This window comes from Perca fluviatilis, chromosome 23, assembly GCF_010015445.1.
Source record: "Perca fluviatilis chromosome 23, GENO_Pfluv_1.0, whole genome shotgun sequence".
NCBI classification, from domain to species: domain Eukaryota; kingdom Metazoa; phylum Chordata; class Actinopteri; order Perciformes; family Percidae; genus Perca; species Perca fluviatilis.
The window spans coordinates 7,615,939-7,634,146 of record NC_053134.1 but is presented as its reverse complement, the minus strand read 5'-3'; the positions used below and the strand labels follow the sequence as shown (position 1 = coordinate 7,634,146).

Here is an 18,208-nt window from a genome sequence, read left to right as displayed (position 1 = left end):
ATTTTGTTCTTATTGGACATTCAAGTTAGTAGTACATTTGTGACTAAGTGGAAAAGTGTTTTTAATGATTTATTTTTGAGTTAATCAAATCAGACTTTGGATAGAAGGGATGTTGAATTACTGCAGTGCCAAATTATGCACAACAACCAGCAGTCATATCAAACCTCCAGCTAGTCTTTAACTTCTCCTTCATGAGCATTCAGCGCACAGAACCGTGTGCTGTGTGAGTGTGAGCTGCTGCTGGTGGGGCAGCACCGCTTTCTCTATCTTGATCTGAACTACTAACCAAGTCTTAGAGAGATCAAAATCCAATCCCGTTCTGAGAAAAAAAAAAGAGAAATGACGTTATTTGAATATGTGCCCAAAATCCTTAATGAATAACTTAGGACGAGTAGGAGGCAAATGCTGCCCCAGCTGTTTCCTGTTGAAAATGTCTGTGTAATGTAGATAAATGTGAGGGATTTTCTCTCTAAATCCGTCTCCTGTTCGCTAAATCTCACTTCTCCAAAACGAGCCTGCGCAATGGAACAAAGTCGGAATATTGAGATGTGACATTGCCCGCATCTCATCCTCTTTCTCCCCGTTTTTAATGACTTCAAACAAGTTCATTTTCGCCGGGCTTTGTCTTGCGGAGACCCGTGGGGATGTCTAGCGCTCTTTCCTTTCAGTGGCATTTATGTGATGTCTTTAAGGTAACTTACCTGCTTTCCTTTGACACTATTTATTTATCACCTTGCTCAATATTTGCACGGAGCATCCTTACCTATAGTTTCAACTCAAACAAGTTTGATTATTTTACTGCTTTTTAAGTGCATGACAAATGTGGATTTATTCTTATTTTTATTCTTTTTATTCAGTTAGAGAGCAACTGTTCTGCATGTCTTGATGATATTTCCTTTTTCAACAGTTAACAAGAGATTGTCCACCTTCTGCTTTAAATGACGTTTTTTTTTTTTTTTCTTTTGGAAATTTTGACATGAATCGTGCATGAGTTCCACTGCTCGGATGAATGGGTTTTCATCCTCAGGGCTTCTGTGCGCCATGCGCTCTTTTTCACCAGAAAGTCCTAATGCAGCTCTGCAACTTTCAAAGTATTTACTGCTGAGTCTGCATTATTAAGTGCTAAATATCTAACCTGAGGCTGCGGGGTAAAGAGAGAGAGCTTAACGTGAAATAATGAAGGGCGTCGGGGCCGTGCGGTTGGGTTGTGATGTAGATGGATAGTGTCCTGTGTTTATTCTTTTTATTATGTATATTTGGCCCACTCAGCTTCCTCGGCTGGGTTTGGCGGGAGAGCCGTTTTCCATCTCACAGTTTGGATCAGAAAGCTCCCTGGCGCTTTTTGAATCTCCTATTCTGCTTTTTGAATTTTGAAGCACTTTTGGTGTAGTTCGGTGCCTAACAATGCGCTGACAGCTGGTTTATGGCACAGGGATAAATGATGAAGCCTCATTACCAATTGGTGATTAATGATCTGTGTTATTTATTTAATTGATTAATATGGATTGTTATTAACTTATGAGGACATGTAGGCTACAGGGGCTGAGTAGCGAGATGATAAGGAGAAAAGTGTGTTTTCAATTTGGACGCGCATGCTCGGCTGCGCGCAGGCGCTCGGGAGCATCAGAGCTGGTCAGCCTCCTGTTTGACAGTTTGACTCTGGCACCGAGTGGTAGTTTAGATTTAATACGTTTTCCTCCACATATCCAAACTCCTGTAAAGTTACCATCTGTGGCAACGGTCACTTTTATTTCATTTTCTTTTAGCAGAGCGAAAGCCTGTAAGTTAGGGAAACAAGCCTTCAGCTCACTGGGTTCAATCTTATGTGGGAAAATGTTTAGTGTTGCCATCACTGATGTGTCATTGAGCAAGGCACTTAGCCACTAACTGTCACAGCAGATTTGCTCAGTGGCCAGTAACCTATATGAAAGCAGTGACTTTAAAAGTGTGGCTTCCCCTGCTTAAATGTAATGAAAATCTCTCTCTGATGACGCTCTGGCTTTAACAGAAGTGGACATGTTAAAGCTCTCCCTCTCTCCCTGTGCTGCAGAGTGCGATGTGCTGTATCTCCTGTAGCCACACCCTCTCACTACTGCTGTGCGTCCTCACCCTGACTCCGACGGCAACAGGGGCGGGCCCAGAGACCCTGTGCGGGGCGGAGCTGGTCGACACGCTGCAGTTTGTGTGTGGAGAGAGAGGCTTTTATTTCAGTAAGTGCACCTTTTTATTTATTCATAATGGTTGGCTGTATCTGTCCCAGAGCTCTCCACCTCCAGCGAGCTCATAAATAAAAAAGCAGCCAGTTTGACATCTTGTCTCAACTTTCCTTTCCCTGCATTATTGTTCCCTTTCTTCCTTCATTCATTCCTCTTCCACGGTTACATCTTCTCTTTAAGTTCACATTCATCCCCTGCACATTTGTTTTAATGCTCCACTGTCATTGATGGACAGGAGCCCAGATTTTGAACAAGCAAACTTAATCTAAATGTGGAATAATGATCATTACCTATACTCTCTCGTGGTGGCGAATCCCAGTTTTGCTCATGGGTAAAGGGCTTTAAGTGGAATTTGGCTGACTATCTCTGAGAAAGAGGAGGGGTAGAATCTAAATGTTACTGTGGAGTTTTTTTCTTTTTTCCACCAGAGAAGGGAAAGCGACCCAAAGAAAACCCTCCACCAACAATCCAGGATTTAAATCTCAGATTTTTCCATTAAGGGTACAACCCAGACCAGAACAGCACAGGATATATGAAGCAACCTAGGTTAGGTGCGATGTTCCACCAGCTGCCAGGGTTTCTCAGGACATGTATCCTGATCTTTCTGTCAGAGACGAGCAGCGTGACTGTACGTTAGCAGTATCGCCAACAAAACACAACAGAGCCAAGGTTTTTAACCTCATTATTCACATTTCTTTGGCTGACATCCACCAATTAAGCCAATTTGCACAGAATGTCCTGGGGGAGCATCACATCTCCCCAAATGTCATGTAAAAATGGCTAATTGATTCTCCCTGTGACTCCTGTGCCGCTTTGACATAATAATCCATTATTAATGGTTTGGTTCGGTCCCAAAGTTATGAAAGATTTTCCACATGTGGTAGACTTTGTCAGCTGCCAATTTCAAAAAGAAAAGAAGATATAAGATTTCTTTGGGAAATCAGCAGCATCTATAGTGTTCTCTTTTCCAGTAATTGATTGCTTTCGCCTCAACCTGAACCTGGAGTGGTTTGTAGATACACCTTCTTGAGAACTTGGTGACTGATGGAAGATTAGGGGCCAGGAGGGGGCCAGTCTTTGAATCCCAGCCTCAGTACAGCAGGGGAATAATGTAGAAGTGGCCAGTGTATGCTATATTCCATCTTGCAATGTCATTAGTTTTGCAGGTAATTTGGTCATAATCCAAAGTATTAGACAAACTTTAAAATGTTAACCTGATGATGGTGCTATAGGAAAATTGAAGGGATCACCAATTATTACCATTCATCCTTAAAGAGACAATTTTCATGTAAATCCATCTAGTAGTTAAGACATTCCACACAGAACCTCATGGTGGTGCCAGAGAAAAAGTCGTAAGGATTCATCCTCTGGGGACCATGAAGGTCTGTACAACATTTCATCTGTTATAATCCGCTGGATACATAGCCATTTTGATGCCCACTCTACAGTCCATTCAGGGGTTTGATGGCCTATATCCTCTGCTGCCCATTTAGTTGGAAACAGCACATGCCTGCATGTGGTGCTCTTGATTCTTGGACATCTTCGTGTGATTGGCTTCTCAGTACGATCCTTTCCTGAACAGCCCGTTTACTTCACTAAGTGACCCCCCTGTTTCTAACAGGAAATGTTTGCTGGTGTTTGAAGCAACAAAGAGCCCCTGCAAAGATTTGGGGGAATTTGAACTACCTTTCTATACGTCAGCATTTCACCTCTTTGATTCTTCTGAAAAGCCCAAATGGCAGTTTTTGCATGAGTTAAGATCTTTTTCCCCACTTCCCCACAACCGAATCAGTGACCAGATTTTTTTATTGTTGAGGTTGCCTGTTTGTTATACCCACTTTGCAGCCTTTAGCACCTGCTCATGGTATCAACAAAGCATCCTTTTACAAGACCGCTGAAGATGCACTCCGACATTGTTCTCTTAAAGCTAATGTGATGTGATGTGATGGCTCTGCTTTGCCTCAGAGGAGGTTGAATGGGCAGAGAAGCCTCCCTGAGCTCTGACCATCCAACACTATCGCCAGACAAGAACATTTATACTGGATAATTTAATCCAGTGCAATTCAATCCAGTGCTACATCCGATGCCAACGTTTAAAAAACTGTATGTGCATTACAACATATAGTATGGTTAAGGGCAGCAAAAGACTGTGGCTGTAGTAAATAAATAAATTAACTGTTGCTGTGATGGGACACAAACTTTGGTTTCCTGCATGACAGCCAGACATGCTACATCTGGATCCACCACCCCAACCTCCATGCTACATGTGGCTATATAGAGAGGGCACTACTTCCTGTATTGGCACTGCAGATTGACATTGGATGTGCAGTAAATTGTTGTCTAATATGGATGTATTTTCCTAGTTATATTGGGTTGCACCAACAGACCTCTCAGGTCCGTTGCATGCATGCTCCCTTCTTGTCCATGCACAGCCCAGTATGGCTAAGAATTATTGGATGATTTGTGGCATGCGATTTATGTCCAATGTCAACTGTTAGTACCAATGAAGAAAGTAGTGTTTCCTATATGTAGCTAGATGGAAAGTGATGGTGTGGAAGTTAGGACTGGGAATGGGGGTGTTACTAAAGTTCATGTTCAGTCACACCCTAAAACTCAGTCTAACCCTTAACCCTAACCCTTGTCCTACTAATCCTAATTCTTTAATTATTGTTATTGCCATGCATGGACATTGCAGAAATACTTTAAGAAAAGTGTCATAGACCATTCCAAAATGTCACTGAACGCCATCCAAAGTTTTTTTGCAGAATCACCCAATATCAGCCTTCTGTCTGGCAGTCGTGTTACCATGCACCTTGCTGCTGCTCCCCACCATCCCACTGCCACATTCCTCTACCCCTGCCTACAGCTTTTCCAAGACCAGTCAACATCATTCTCTGCATCGGGCCCCTTGTACGTGTTTGCCAGAGAGTTTGTTGGAGAGTCACCAAGCTGCTGCAAAGCTGCAAGTCTTGTTCGTCCAGATGCTGCTGGCAGCACCCTCATGCTGTGGTCACAAGTGGTCATGACAGCCTTCTCAATTGCCAGTTTTCTGCCAGTTAAGACTTTTTGGTCTTTGGATTCCCTCTGCTGCAGCACTTCTCTGGTGTAAATGACCATGTTCTCTTCGTTGAGGCTGAGAGACAGTGGAAGATCGTGGACTATGTGATCAAAGAGGGCTTTTTAGTAAATCATGCATCACATTTTGCGTCTACATGATGCAAGTATCTTTTACACCAACAAGACATGCCATTCTCTTCTTAGATGGTGATTGCAATTACATTTTGGACAATCTTTTTCTTCCTCACTTGTAAATCCCATCTTAACGATTGGTATCTTAGTTTGAAGGTTTGCAAAATGGTCCCAATGCAGCTGTAGCTTAAAGCTGATGAAATGCTTGAGATTTTGAAAAGGTATGAGGGTGTCCAGAGATTGGATGATGTGATAATGTGACAAAATGTACAGCTTTGTAAATGTTTCTCACAGGCTAAAGAAGTGCAGCACCACTGTCCATATTCATCTCATGAGAAAGTGTTAAACGGAGGCCAATGTAACTCATGAATCCTCATGCAGGATACACTTTTTAAACAGGAACAGACCTTTTTGTGGTATGGAGAATGTATTCATCTTTCCCGCATTACCTTACACTGTGCAGTCACTGAACTGCACACTATCCATCTATCAATGCCACATTTTCCTGTGTTGAAAAAGAGGTATATTTCACAAACACTCCATCCTTTTTCTGAAAAGGCTCGAGGTTTGAGCAGCAGGGTGCTGTTCCTTGGAAAATATGCTGCTCCCTGTCTTCCTCTGTTTCTCTCGCTCTCTCATATTCTCTCTGTCATTCCTTTTTCTCCTCTCTTTCGGTCGCCACATGTACCAGTGGCTGTTTGCGTAGAAATATCTGGAGAATCCATTTGGGTTCTGTCGTCTGTGGGACCCGGCAGCTTAACAGCTTGGCCAAAGGAGGCGTGCTCCTTTCCTTGAACTCTTCCCCTTCAGTCTGGCCGTGTTGAACTTGGCAGCCCTCTGATTGATAATGTGTCCAGAGACAGTGTTGCAACGACAGTGGGCTTTCTGTGCTAAAAGTGCCTTTGCCAATCCACCTTACGCATGTCACTAGTAAAATAGCACACTTGCATTTTAAGACTACAGGTTTCCTACCCTGATAGAAATGCTAAATACAAGTTGGTGGAAATTCTTCTTTTTTTAGGTAATGAAACTGCGGTCTATGAAACAGAAAAAAAACCACAACTGTAGTCAGTTTTTCCAATTATTAACCTGACCTAGAAATCCTCAGTTGTCTTTGTAATGCTTTAGCAGGCAGGACCTTGGGGTGATTTCATTGCGATGTTCATTCCATGAATCAGATCTGTAATGGGAGTTTTTTGGCTAAAGTGTGAGTGCTAAGTGGCTCCCAGTCCTAAGTCACTTCATATTTTATCAGTTCATGCTAAAATATTCAAATTTTTTTCTACAGTGAGCATGAGATATTTAATCTTGCTGTTGATTTCTGTGAAAAGAATGATGCGCAAACTCTCTTGAATTACGACGAGATGGAATAATCCATCATTTTGGCCAAGAGCTAATTGTTGGTACACAAAGTTCAGCCAAAAGCGTTTTTTGTGTGTGTGTGTGTGTGTATGTGTGTGTGTGTGTTTTGGCTTGCACTGATGGCATGTGAGTTGAAGGTGGAAAGGAGAGGGGAATTGCTTTTAGCAGCCATTGATGAGACTTCCCCTTCAGTGTTAGTCCCTGTCAATTTTATTCAAAGCCACTGGAGCTGGAGAGGTAGAATGTGCAAAAGCACGTCACATGCATGAATGCACACATGCACACACTCAAACATACACACACACACACACACACACACACACACACACACTTAGCTAGGCCTTGTCCCTCAGCAGCAGGGGATTATGTGGATTACAGGATGATCAGGACACCCTCTCCCCTCCCTTCCTCCCTAGTTTTACACTGGACCTGAACACACAGCGGAAGGCACTGAGATCTGAAGAAAGACCTCCTGTGTCCTCTCCATCACTGAGAAAAGGTGTCGTTTTCCCATTAAGACCTGAACTAAAAATCTCTGACCCTTCTGTGAATTACTGCTCGGCGGAACAAAGAGGCATCTCATGAAAAGGACAGGCAGGCGTCCTCCAGATTTAGATCTGTACATACACATAGCTGAAGTTGAGACACGAGGGATATGAGGACACTCTGGGACTAAACAGAACATTACATTTGAAACTCTTCATCCGTTTAATCCAATCACATAATGTAGGACCTCTACAAAGAAAAACGAGGCTATATCTAGTTGCATACCCACCTTTCAATACAACTCAAAATTGTTAACTATTTGCATTCCCACTGTACACAAGAAAAGGACGAGTCTCACTTAAAAATGTGAGCATTCTTATCATTTCAAATTTGTGTTGCTAATGTTTCTATCACCAAGAAAAATAGATACCGTGACTGATTCTAACATTCGTTATTTATAATCTCACTTGAGAAATAATTTCTCATATCTTTGCCCAATTTATTAAATGGCTATCAAAGTCAGAACTCCATACATTTGTTATCACTTTATAATCTCTTAGTTTCAAAATTAGCCAAAAAAATTTGCCCATGGATCTTTTTTTGTATAACTCAATGATTTCTAAATGATGTCTTAGAATAAATCCATTTTGATCACTTAAATCTAGTGGCCGGGCCTTTGGCTAAGATTCTAGTGGCGCAGTAATGTGAGGAACACTTCACTCATGCCATAAACTCTTTGTGGTACCAGTGATAAAGAGGTAGTTTCCAGTACTTTAGCAGCTCTTATAGTCCCTGCCCAGCCGTAAACTGCTTGACACTTTGTAGGAAGAGCAGTGCACAGGCTCCAAGAATCCACTGGTTTTTATTGACCATGACCAAGCTGTAAAACTCAGATGCTTTCTGTGCCACTCTGGAATGGGGGAATCCAGCCATCTCTCTCCAGTGCCGCTCCTTGGAGGAATGAACACTATGTGTGCTGAGGCTGTCAAACACCAAACGATGTTAGATGGAGCAGTGCGGTGGCATCAGAAGAAACACTTAGTCAAATTTGACAGGTCGAAGACAGTTGGTGCTACTGCATAGTTTTCGGTTAAAAAGAATGCTTGCACTCCAAAGGAATACTCTTTGTAGTATCAAACACGTTAAAGGTGGTCCTGGAAAGTTCGTAGCCGGCTCATTCGTGGCGGACAACGGCTGTAGTCAGCTTGGATTCATGACAGATACAATTTATTCCAAAGGCGACTGAGTGTTATGGAAAACAGAAAATAAATGTGCCAGAAGATATCAAAACATCCATAGGAACTCCTCAAACCACTGCTGCAGCATAAGGCCGTTCAAACATGCAGCCCCCCTCATTCATTTCAATGAGACCTCTGTGAGAGCTCCGGCAAAGAAAATGCAATGTTAAGTCACAACGACATCATCCGGCATGGTGCTGCACTGGTCAGTCAAATACATGTACATGCATACATATAACGTGAATGTCATCGAGGCAGAGGGTAGAATGATTGTCAACATAAAAACTCTCCAACGTTGTAAAATCCTTTCTCGTAGTAGTAAAAAAACACAAAAAAGTGTTTTGGCATCTGACAAGCTTTCAAACTCATGGATGTTTTACTCCAACTAGCATTCCTCAAGTGTATTTCGTCGTCTCACCGGTATCCAAAGCAACACGCCCCTACAATGCAGGACTGCGAGTACTCTACCGATTTGTCATCGCACTGGACTTGAATTCTTTATTCCACGCCTCGGTCTTCAAGTTATGTCACATTATGCTACTTCTGGCGGTGCTTCGCAACATTGAAGATGTACGGTAATTTAACTGTGTTGCGGAGAAACTGTAAGTGTTTGAAAGATATTGAACATACATATCAAGATGGGAGAAGTGGATTATGCTGAAGGAGAGCTTTGAGAAGTTTTAACACATTGACGTCCTCTGCAAAGAAGCAAGCTATGAACCTTTTCGAACTACATCTTAATCCTGTATTTGATACTCAAAATTTTCCAGAAACAGATTTTCGGTGGCTTATTCCTTTAAATTAACTTTCTCTAGTTGGGCTTCTATAACCTTTAACTTCTTAATGTAAATGTGCAGGAAGTATTTTGCCATGAAAACCTCCTTTATCAACGTGGGTGATCTCTGCATCCTCCGTCCAGACTCCATTTCAAACCGCAGAGGGCCGTAAGGCGAGAAGCACTGGCACAAAAGGCTGTTTACCCTTATTTAACAACAGTCACAGCAAACAACTCTTTGTTTATGAGGATTACAGCAGCTAGTCATGGAATTGAAGCATTTAAAACCTTTAAAAGCTTTTAGACCTGATTATGATATGCATGTTTTTTCTCAAACCTGCCTGAGCTGATTATCCTATGTTACAACTGGTGCCAGCTGATTTTTCTCTCCCTTCCAGCTGTTTGTGCAGCAGGGTTGCAAGCTATTTTCAGAATAATAGCGGATGTTAATTTGTAAGGCTTTGTTGGGAGGGATTGAAAAACAGGCCAGGCAACGAGGCATGGCCCCTCTTTTGGCTTTCAGCAGCCATTATATAATCGCCAGCCAGGACTCAACGTCACATTTCTCTCTCTCTAAATTTCTTGACATCAGGTGTTAAAATAGCTGCCAAGGCTGGTCCCACTGATACGCCTCACAGGGAGGAAATAGCAGATCTTCAAGGGTCTTCAACGTTTTTTAAGCCAAGGACCCCTTAACTGAAAGAGAGACGGAGCAGGGACCCCCTACTACATAGGCTATATTGTAGAAATTAAGTTGCATATTAAACTGGGCCTACAATAACACGTAGGGAGGCCTTCACCTTTTTTTTTGCATAGAATACTAAGCTATTAAAATAGCCTAATAATTGTTGGCATGATTTTATAAATCATGTTTTAATGTTAAACATACATGTGGCATATTGAATCCTTAACTGTATCTGTGGATGGATATCTTAGTGACTACCTTACCTAAGCTATAGGCCAGTAAGCATATCATCAGTGGGGATTTATATTTGCTAATAATATGTTTGATTCATGTTAAGACAATAATTTGGAGGCCCCCCTGCATTGACTCTGAGGACCCCCTAAGGGTCCCGGACCCCTTGTTGAAGATACCTGGTTTAGATTACTGAAAGGACTGAAAAGAATGAATTACAAAAGGTGTAGCTGTCAATGCATTTGGAATTAATAAAAATGTCAAAGCTAAATTAGGGTTTTTGTCATCTACATATTTAATTTAACACATCCCTTTTGGCCATTTGAGATCTGGGTGAATTCTGTTCTACTGTTCCCTAAATAATGCAGGTGCATAGCTTATTTTTAGCATCATTCTACCTGATGTGCAACATGAAAGCCTCCCGATTGACTGTTTCTGAATGAAAGCTGCTCTCTGTCCAGAACAACATTGTCAGGACAAGGCAGACAGAGAGCAGAAGTTAATGCACTTTGTCAGCACTGGCAGGCTTCTGAGCCAAGAGCTATTAACTCTGAGAGGGAAAGGCATTTCCTCCTTGTAAATGCCATATTAAATTATTATTATTTTATTTGGTAACAGGGAAAAGCCCATCAGGGCTATGTCGCTCAAGGTGAGCAGGGAATTGTTAATGGAGAGTCTGCGTTTTTCTAAGGCCACCAAAAGAGGGTGGGTTGAGGGGGTAAGGGAGTTGAAAAAGGAAGTGACTATTGGCGTCTTGGTAACTTGATGTAGCCACTGAGTCAACAAGCTGAGTATCACACTTTAAATAATGTTTTACCCATTTCTTTCAGTGATAATAAGACTATAACACAATTTCCACCTCTACTGGCCTTGTACTCACGGTCATTTCTTGGGTGCATCATGCCACCATCTTCAGCATCCATGTTTTACCAGAGAGACTCCAGGGTGCTCAGGCTTCTGCCAAATGAAAATGTGAATGAACAATGGTACATTGCCAACGGGGGGTGTGGCCTCAAAGCCCTCCTTGCTGTTTCTGCAGGTTGATCAGGCCCAGAGGGCTTGTGGTTTCGCCTCACTGGACGAGCCTCTGTGTAAAAGATACCTGGGCCAAAATGGCTGAGCGTGATATTCTCAACGTTTGGGTGACTGCGGCCCCATTTTTACAGGGAAGCAGCTGCCAAAAAGAGTCTATAGTGTGCAATGTGATACACTGTAAATTATACACGGAAGAAATCCATGTCAATAAGGCTGTTCATGTATCAGAGGAATTAGACCCATGACCTGGCCATTATCATTGCTTTATTACAACCATCGTGGCTGGCCTCTAGCCGCAATTAGTTTGATTAATTCTGTTAAAAGATATAAAGCAGAATAAGATAGTGGTTGAAATCTGTCAAGCTTTCCGTTGTCGCACAGCACATGTGCAGCTTACAATAATAAAAGCAGATTTACCCAACCCCGGTCATATATGTTTTGGATATGTGACCTTGTATTCATTGCTGCAGTAATACTGATCATCTTGGTGTAGGGTTAGGGCTGAGGGAACATAGACAATGTAACATAAGACTATTTCATTCTAATAAAAAACTATTTAGCTGCTTAGCTTAAGGACAAGCAAGACAGAGGTTAGATTTATGGTTTCTTGTGCGTATTTTCAAACTGTAGGTTTCACTTTTCGTGTTACAGAGAAAAGAATAATCTAAAAGGCTATCTGAGATCACAAATTTGGCTGGCATGGTTGAAGTATAAACTTTCCCTCATCCAACTGGCATGATAGAGCAGATATAGCTTTAACCTACACTCCTATATAGCGTCCAAGACACAGTGGGGATATACTACACAGTGGATTTGGTCATGAATGGGGGTTTTCTTTTATTTACGTAACTTGTAACCCCACAAAATAATGTAGTATAAAATGCTGCTGGCCTTGGAAGTAATGCTGACTTTTTTCTTCTGTACGCAGTAAGCTAGATAGCCGGACATGCTAACGTTTTTGGCTAACATGAGAGCCGATAACACATTGTTTAATTCATTCCTTACACTTTTGCTCTTGTATTTTTGGTTTTGGAGAGGGGTAAAGACTTGGAAGAAGAAGACTATAGAATTTTAAAAGTAGTTTGTTTGAACAATGAAAAAACAGCACAGAAGGTATTTGTAACCCAGAGATTCAGCAGAAATGACCAGCTATGTCGTTGCCAAAACTAACTAACTCCTGCCGTTCCTCTCAAACAGGTAAACCAACAGGCTATGGCCCCAATGCACGGCGGTCACGTGGCATTGTGGACGAGTGCTGCTTCCAAAGCTGTGAGCTGCGGCGCCTGGAGATGTACTGTGCACCTGCCAAGACTAGCAAGGCTGCTCGCTCTGTGCGTGCACAGCGCCACACAGATATGCCGAGAGCACCTAAGGTTAGTACCGCAGGGCACAAAGTGGACAAGGGCACAGAGCGTAGGACAGCACAGCAGCCAGACAAGACAAAAAACAAGAAGGTGAGCACAGCACCAAACAGATACACTCAAAAAAAGATTTACTCTACTACTTACTAAAAAATAGAATCAAATTGTTTTGGTAGCTTCTGTCAAAGCATGCGCAAATAATATCCTGAGATTTTAAAGAAATTGTTGCTTTTTTTCTTGTTGCCGAGAGTTATATGAGAAGATTGATACAACACACGCATATGTGCTCATTCAGTATGAAATTACAGCAAGCAGTTGGTATCTTAGCTTAGCATAAATCAATCAGTTAGCCTAGCTCTGCCCACATATAGCACAGCCAAGAAATAGTATTGCACATAATCCTCCGTTGAACTACAAATTGTAATTTTACATTCAGTTTTGTATATGGATTAAACAAACACAATGAATTGTTATCTTTGGACAGAGCCAGTCTAGCCAAAGCTCACTAATTAATGAAACTTTAAAAAGCTGGGCACTTTCTGACAGACCAAGGCAAACAGCTTTCCCCTGTTTCCAGTCTTTGTGCTAAGCTAAGCTAACTAGCTGATGGCTGTAGTTACATGCCAGCAAACATACATCAGGGTGGGCTTAAACTTCTCATTTAATTAAAGTTACTTACTGTTACTTTAAGGGGTCAGTATATTCAAGTTCACATCTTACTGTATAGCAAGACAAAATAATTCATCCAACTTAAGTGGCTTAATTTTTTTCCCACAGAGACCTTTACCTGGACATAGTCATTCATCCTTCAAGGTATGCATGCCAATGGATACTTTTTTATTTAATTCTATTGGTATTTTTCATTCATCTAGCCATTTGAACCTCTATTAACCCTCAGCTCTGAAATTCAGAGTTTCAAGTGCTTCAAAAGCAGTGCAACCTTTATTTTGAAATGAGAGAGATTCATTTAAACAAGCTTTGTTCTGAAATCTTAATCTCTTGGCCAAAAGCGTGAGGTCTAAATGCAGACTCTGTTTCATCCTCGAGTTGCCAACCTGCGGGAGAGTGTGATCCTTTTAAGATTCGACCGTGAACTTTTTACCCTTCTCTCAAAAAAGAAAACCATTAGCAGCAAGAGAAGGAACTAAGTGTTTTTTGTGGTAGACCCAGTGGTCCTGCTCCCCAGGCATCTCCACTCTACTACTGTACATTATGTGCTGACATCTCACCATAAAGAGACTGACACATGCAAGGTCCGGAGATGAAGCAAGCAGATCACGTTTAGTGTATCTCCTCGTGCAGTGGCTTCCACATCACTCATCTGTTCTTTAGTCTGACTTTAGAAGAGTTATTAACTCTGTGACAAAGTTTTATTTTTATCATCCAAGGAACGCAGATGCAGATTTCAGACCCAAAACTGTCCCAAAGCTTGCTCACTTCATGTGTCTTTCTGTGTCATTCTGTGTCTCTGCTACAGGTCTAAAATGTTCTTCTCTTTTTTTGCAGGAAGTTCATCAGAAAAACTCAAGTCGAGGCAACACTGGGGGCAGAAATTACCGAATGTAGGGAAAGAAGGAATGGACAAATGCCCAGCGACTTGGGAAGAGAGAAGGGAGTGGCCTTACCTGGTACCCCTGTGGAATGGTTCACTGTAAAACAAAACAAAAAGAATGCTAACAAAGGTCCGAAAAGCTCTTCAAAATGATTGAAACCTGAGAGCTAAGTGGTGTTTAAGGGTTTGATGAGGGATCTTGTGATTATTTTATACACTGCACCATTCCATATCGGGAAGAATTCTTTGTTAATGCAATGTAACAGACTAGTTTAGCTGCTGAGACACAAACGAGCTTATTGTACCTCCATGTGTGAGCTGCAGCATCCCCTGGCTCCAGGAAAGGTGGGAACGGATCTGTGCTTCAGCCTATCCGTGAGCGACAGGCTATGTTTGAGAATGAGTGGTCCATCCTGTCCCCTGAACTTTGCGGAGGTAAATCCTTTCAGTCTGAGAGAGTGGATTCATTCACTAAGTTAGACAGGATACTTTGTCACCGGTCACATATAACAGTTTCTACCCCAGTTAAAATCTGAGTTTGTTTTTAAGCACTATGCATTACTGCGGATATTTTTAATAGGTAAAAACAAGGTTTTGCTTCAAAGGACAAAGACCAGGTGGTTCATTATCAGACTTTCAATATTGTTATAGTTATTTTACTTTGAGCCCAAATCCCTACTTCTCGTGGACTCCTGAAGGCAGAGATTGTCTGTCTAAGTGGAGTCCCTTGAAGGTTTGTGTCCAATCCAAATCCCTCCTAAGCCTCGGAAAGTGTTGAGAACCTGAGGACGGACTTCTATAACAACAGATCAAGCACCATTAGAGGGGATTTTAAGGAAGGTGGGAAGTATAAAACCAAGATTGAGAAACGAATTAATCAGAAGCTAAATTGAATTAAGGTCTTTTGGCCAGTCAGTGCACGGTGCTTGTTTGGTTGCAAAAAATGGGTCATTCAGTGGATTCAAAGTGCATTTGGCATAAGTCAGTGGAATAAGTCAAATAGCAACAATCAGGCAAAATGTTTGTTGTGGCCAAATCTGATTTTTGTCAACAATCCAGTAACTGGTGATCAACATTTGCGTCTGAGTGGAGGCCTTTGTTCAAGGTTTAGTGCAAGTCATGAAAGTTTAGTTACAGCAAGTCAACAAGCGCTCTAAAAAGAGATTTTTTTCTTCTGTTCCCTTAAAGAACTAACAATATGTTCCCAAATCTGTCAACACTTAAATTTGAAGCAAGAGAAGGAGAGACTCTTAAGAATAGCCACGTAGATGGGAAGTTAAAACGATTGATCGATCTCGGCCTGTTATATTTTGTTCTTTTAGGGAGGCCGAGAACTTTGCTACTTCAGTTGTCGCTTGGACCGCATTATCTGCCATCATGGCGAGAGTACAACAAAAATCCACAGCATCTGTTGCAAAGTCCACTGGAGAAACATGCAGATGAAATGATTTGGTAAATATTGCAAACCAAAATGACAAGTCTTCCTGGAGATATGAGATGCAGCACACATATAACTACAAAAACACACATACAAAACAACCACAGTGTAAATGAGAGTTGTGTAACTGTGAGTAAGGTTCAAACACACACACACACACACACACACACACACACACACACACACACACACACACACACACACTTTTCATGAAAAGCCGGTTCTGAGAAGTCCTTGCATGAGGGCTGACAGTCACGGCTGTTTGTTCAAGCCTCCATGCGGCTTTACAGTAATTGTATTGCACAAACCACCCAAGACATCTCATCTCTGCCTCCTCTACCTGTGTATAATCAAACAGTACTCCCATTTATGTTAACCTATGCATACCTATCATTCATTGTACATGATGGTTTCATATAACAAAACTGTATTAAGAATCCTATCCACTGTATAATGGTGCTATTTTGTAGTTTGTTACTTGCAAGAGATGGCTGATACAGACAGATGGCAGGGCTTACATTGGAGGTCTTCCCTTTTGCACAGCCTTGTGGCCACCATTTTAATAGTGTTTTTATTTGTAAGCTGTTTCAATAAGGTAGTATTGTAAGCGAGTAAATGTATCTGTGTGAAATCTGTGAATGCATGGAGATAAAAAAAAAAGAAAATATCATGTTGTGGTCCCAAGAAGGCAAAATGCTATTTTTTCTACTGTTTTTGAATTATTTTCTCAATATAGATCCCTTATGCCAAATAACTTGACAAAAGTACTGTGAACTGTGGTTCTTCCAATTGTATTAAGATTGTTAAAAGTCATGGTGTGCTTTTGTCTGTCCTGAGATGTGTGTGTGTACATGCACCTCGCTGGAAGCCAAGGTATTGATTATTAAAAACGCTTAACGCGAGACTACGTAACTTTTGCTGAACAGCGGCCACTGTGGCTACAAGTGGTAATTACAGGATAATGGCATAAAACATTTGCCTTCATTTCCCAAGATTATCGTGAGTCAGACAACATTATTTTTTCAGCTGTGACACACTGAAATGGAGTGTAACAGGAGCACAAGTAGACAACAACCATAATATCAGAAAATGTACTCATTAATGTCACACAGTGTCTAGCTTAAAGGAATAGTTTGACATTTTGGGAAATTCACTTTCTTGCTGAGAAGATCAAGCTAAGCTTAGCACAAAAAGTGGAAACAAGAAAGCTCACCTTGCCTGACTTTGTGCAAAGTCAACAAAATCGACCTACCGGCACCTCTAAAGCTCACAAAATAACACAAGAAGTGACACATTAGGTTTTTTTTTTTTGTTTTGTTTTTTAAACAAACAAGATTTTAGAAGTGCTAGTTGGCAAGATAGCCAAGTAAGCCGTTTCCCCATTTCCATTAGTTATGATAGGCTAAGCCAACTGGCTTCTGGCTGTAGCTTGATATGTAGCCTACAGATATGAGCGTGTTATCAATATTCTCATCTAAGTCTGGGCAAGAATGCAAATAAGCGTATTTCCCTAAATGTCAAACTTTTCCTTTAAGTTTGCTAACGTTAGCTAACATTAGCCTGCACAAGCTACTGGTCATACCAGACCAATTAAGGCTATAGTGGCAAAATTGAATTGCCACTATGCTGAATTGAGCAATGGTGCGTTTTGTTGCTTATGAATTAATTTGTTAGAGGAAGAATGTGTTATTCCCTCAGAATGTTTCAAAGTCTCATTTTAGGAATAAGCCAGGAGTTTAATTTATTTTGACCAAAACATTTGTTAGAAGCTCTCTGAATTCAAACTTATTTTCACCGATTAATTTAAAAGTGTGTTTTTATCTGTATGATAATAATGATCAACATATGCAGCCTACTTTGGTGTCTATTCCTTACAAATTATATTACCAGTCGGCCTGGCGGCTGAAATAAAAATAAGCTGGATGTAGAACCACTCCGGTTCCCCCAGATTTTCAGATATACAGTACAAACCAAAGACATCAATTCACACACTGTATCTGGTAACAGCTTATAATGTAATGCATAGTGAAGTGAGACAGACAAAAGTCCCTTTCTGTGTATCTGTTTTTTAAGAAAGCTGCAGCAACTTTAAATCATGTTGACTATGAATCATTCAAACACTCTGTCACTTGTGTGAAATATAAATCAATAAAGTCTAAAATGTGGGAGTGAGAGATTCACCACTCTGTGAGGTGTTTAATGAGAAAATGTCATTTCCTGAGAAGTCCAAGAAACTGTTTGATTACAGCGCTGTTATTCATGGTGCTCGATTGCCTTCTGTAGAAAAAAAAATACTGACAAATTGTTCACCATTCCTGCTGAATAAACCACTTGTCAACATCACAGAAATGGCTGGAGAGTTTTTCTTCATGCAGCATGCACGTACAATACCGTTTTTGCTAATTTGCTACAAAGAAAAAACTTAAATATCACATGAACCTAAGTATTCAGACCCTTTGCTATGACACTTGAAATTAAGCTCAGTTTTTTTTCCCATTTCTCTTCATCATCTTTGAGATGATTCAACACCTTGATTGGGGTCCACCTGTGGTGAATTCAACGGATTGGACATGATTGGTAAAGTTTATATAAAGGTCTCACAGCTGACCTGCAGAGCTTTAGAGACAGGCTTTTGTCAAG

At 41.1% G+C, this 18,208-nt stretch overlaps 1 protein-coding gene across 2 annotated transcripts; it reads left to right on the top strand.

Annotated features, from left to right (window-relative positions):
• Positions 1-208: 208 nt before the first annotated feature.
• igf1 (insulin-like growth factor 1) lies at positions 209-17,913 on the top strand. 2 transcript variants are annotated; one of them, XM_039791470.1, is made up of 5 exons: positions 209-692; positions 2,051-2,210; positions 12,415-12,590; positions 13,356-13,391; positions 14,085-17,913. In XM_039791470.1, the coding sequence occupies exons 1-5, from the start codon at positions 645-647 to the stop codon at positions 14,142-14,144; spliced, it is 480 nt and encodes a 159-aa protein (XP_039647404.1). In that variant the 5' UTR covers positions 209-644; the 3' UTR covers positions 14,145-17,913. The 2 variants fall into 2 exon arrangements, with proteins under 2 accessions (XP_039647404.1, XP_039647403.1); XM_039791469.1 differs by having other exon boundaries at positions 211-692; positions 12,415-12,671.
• The last annotated feature ends 295 nt before the right edge of the window (positions 17,914-18,208 follow it).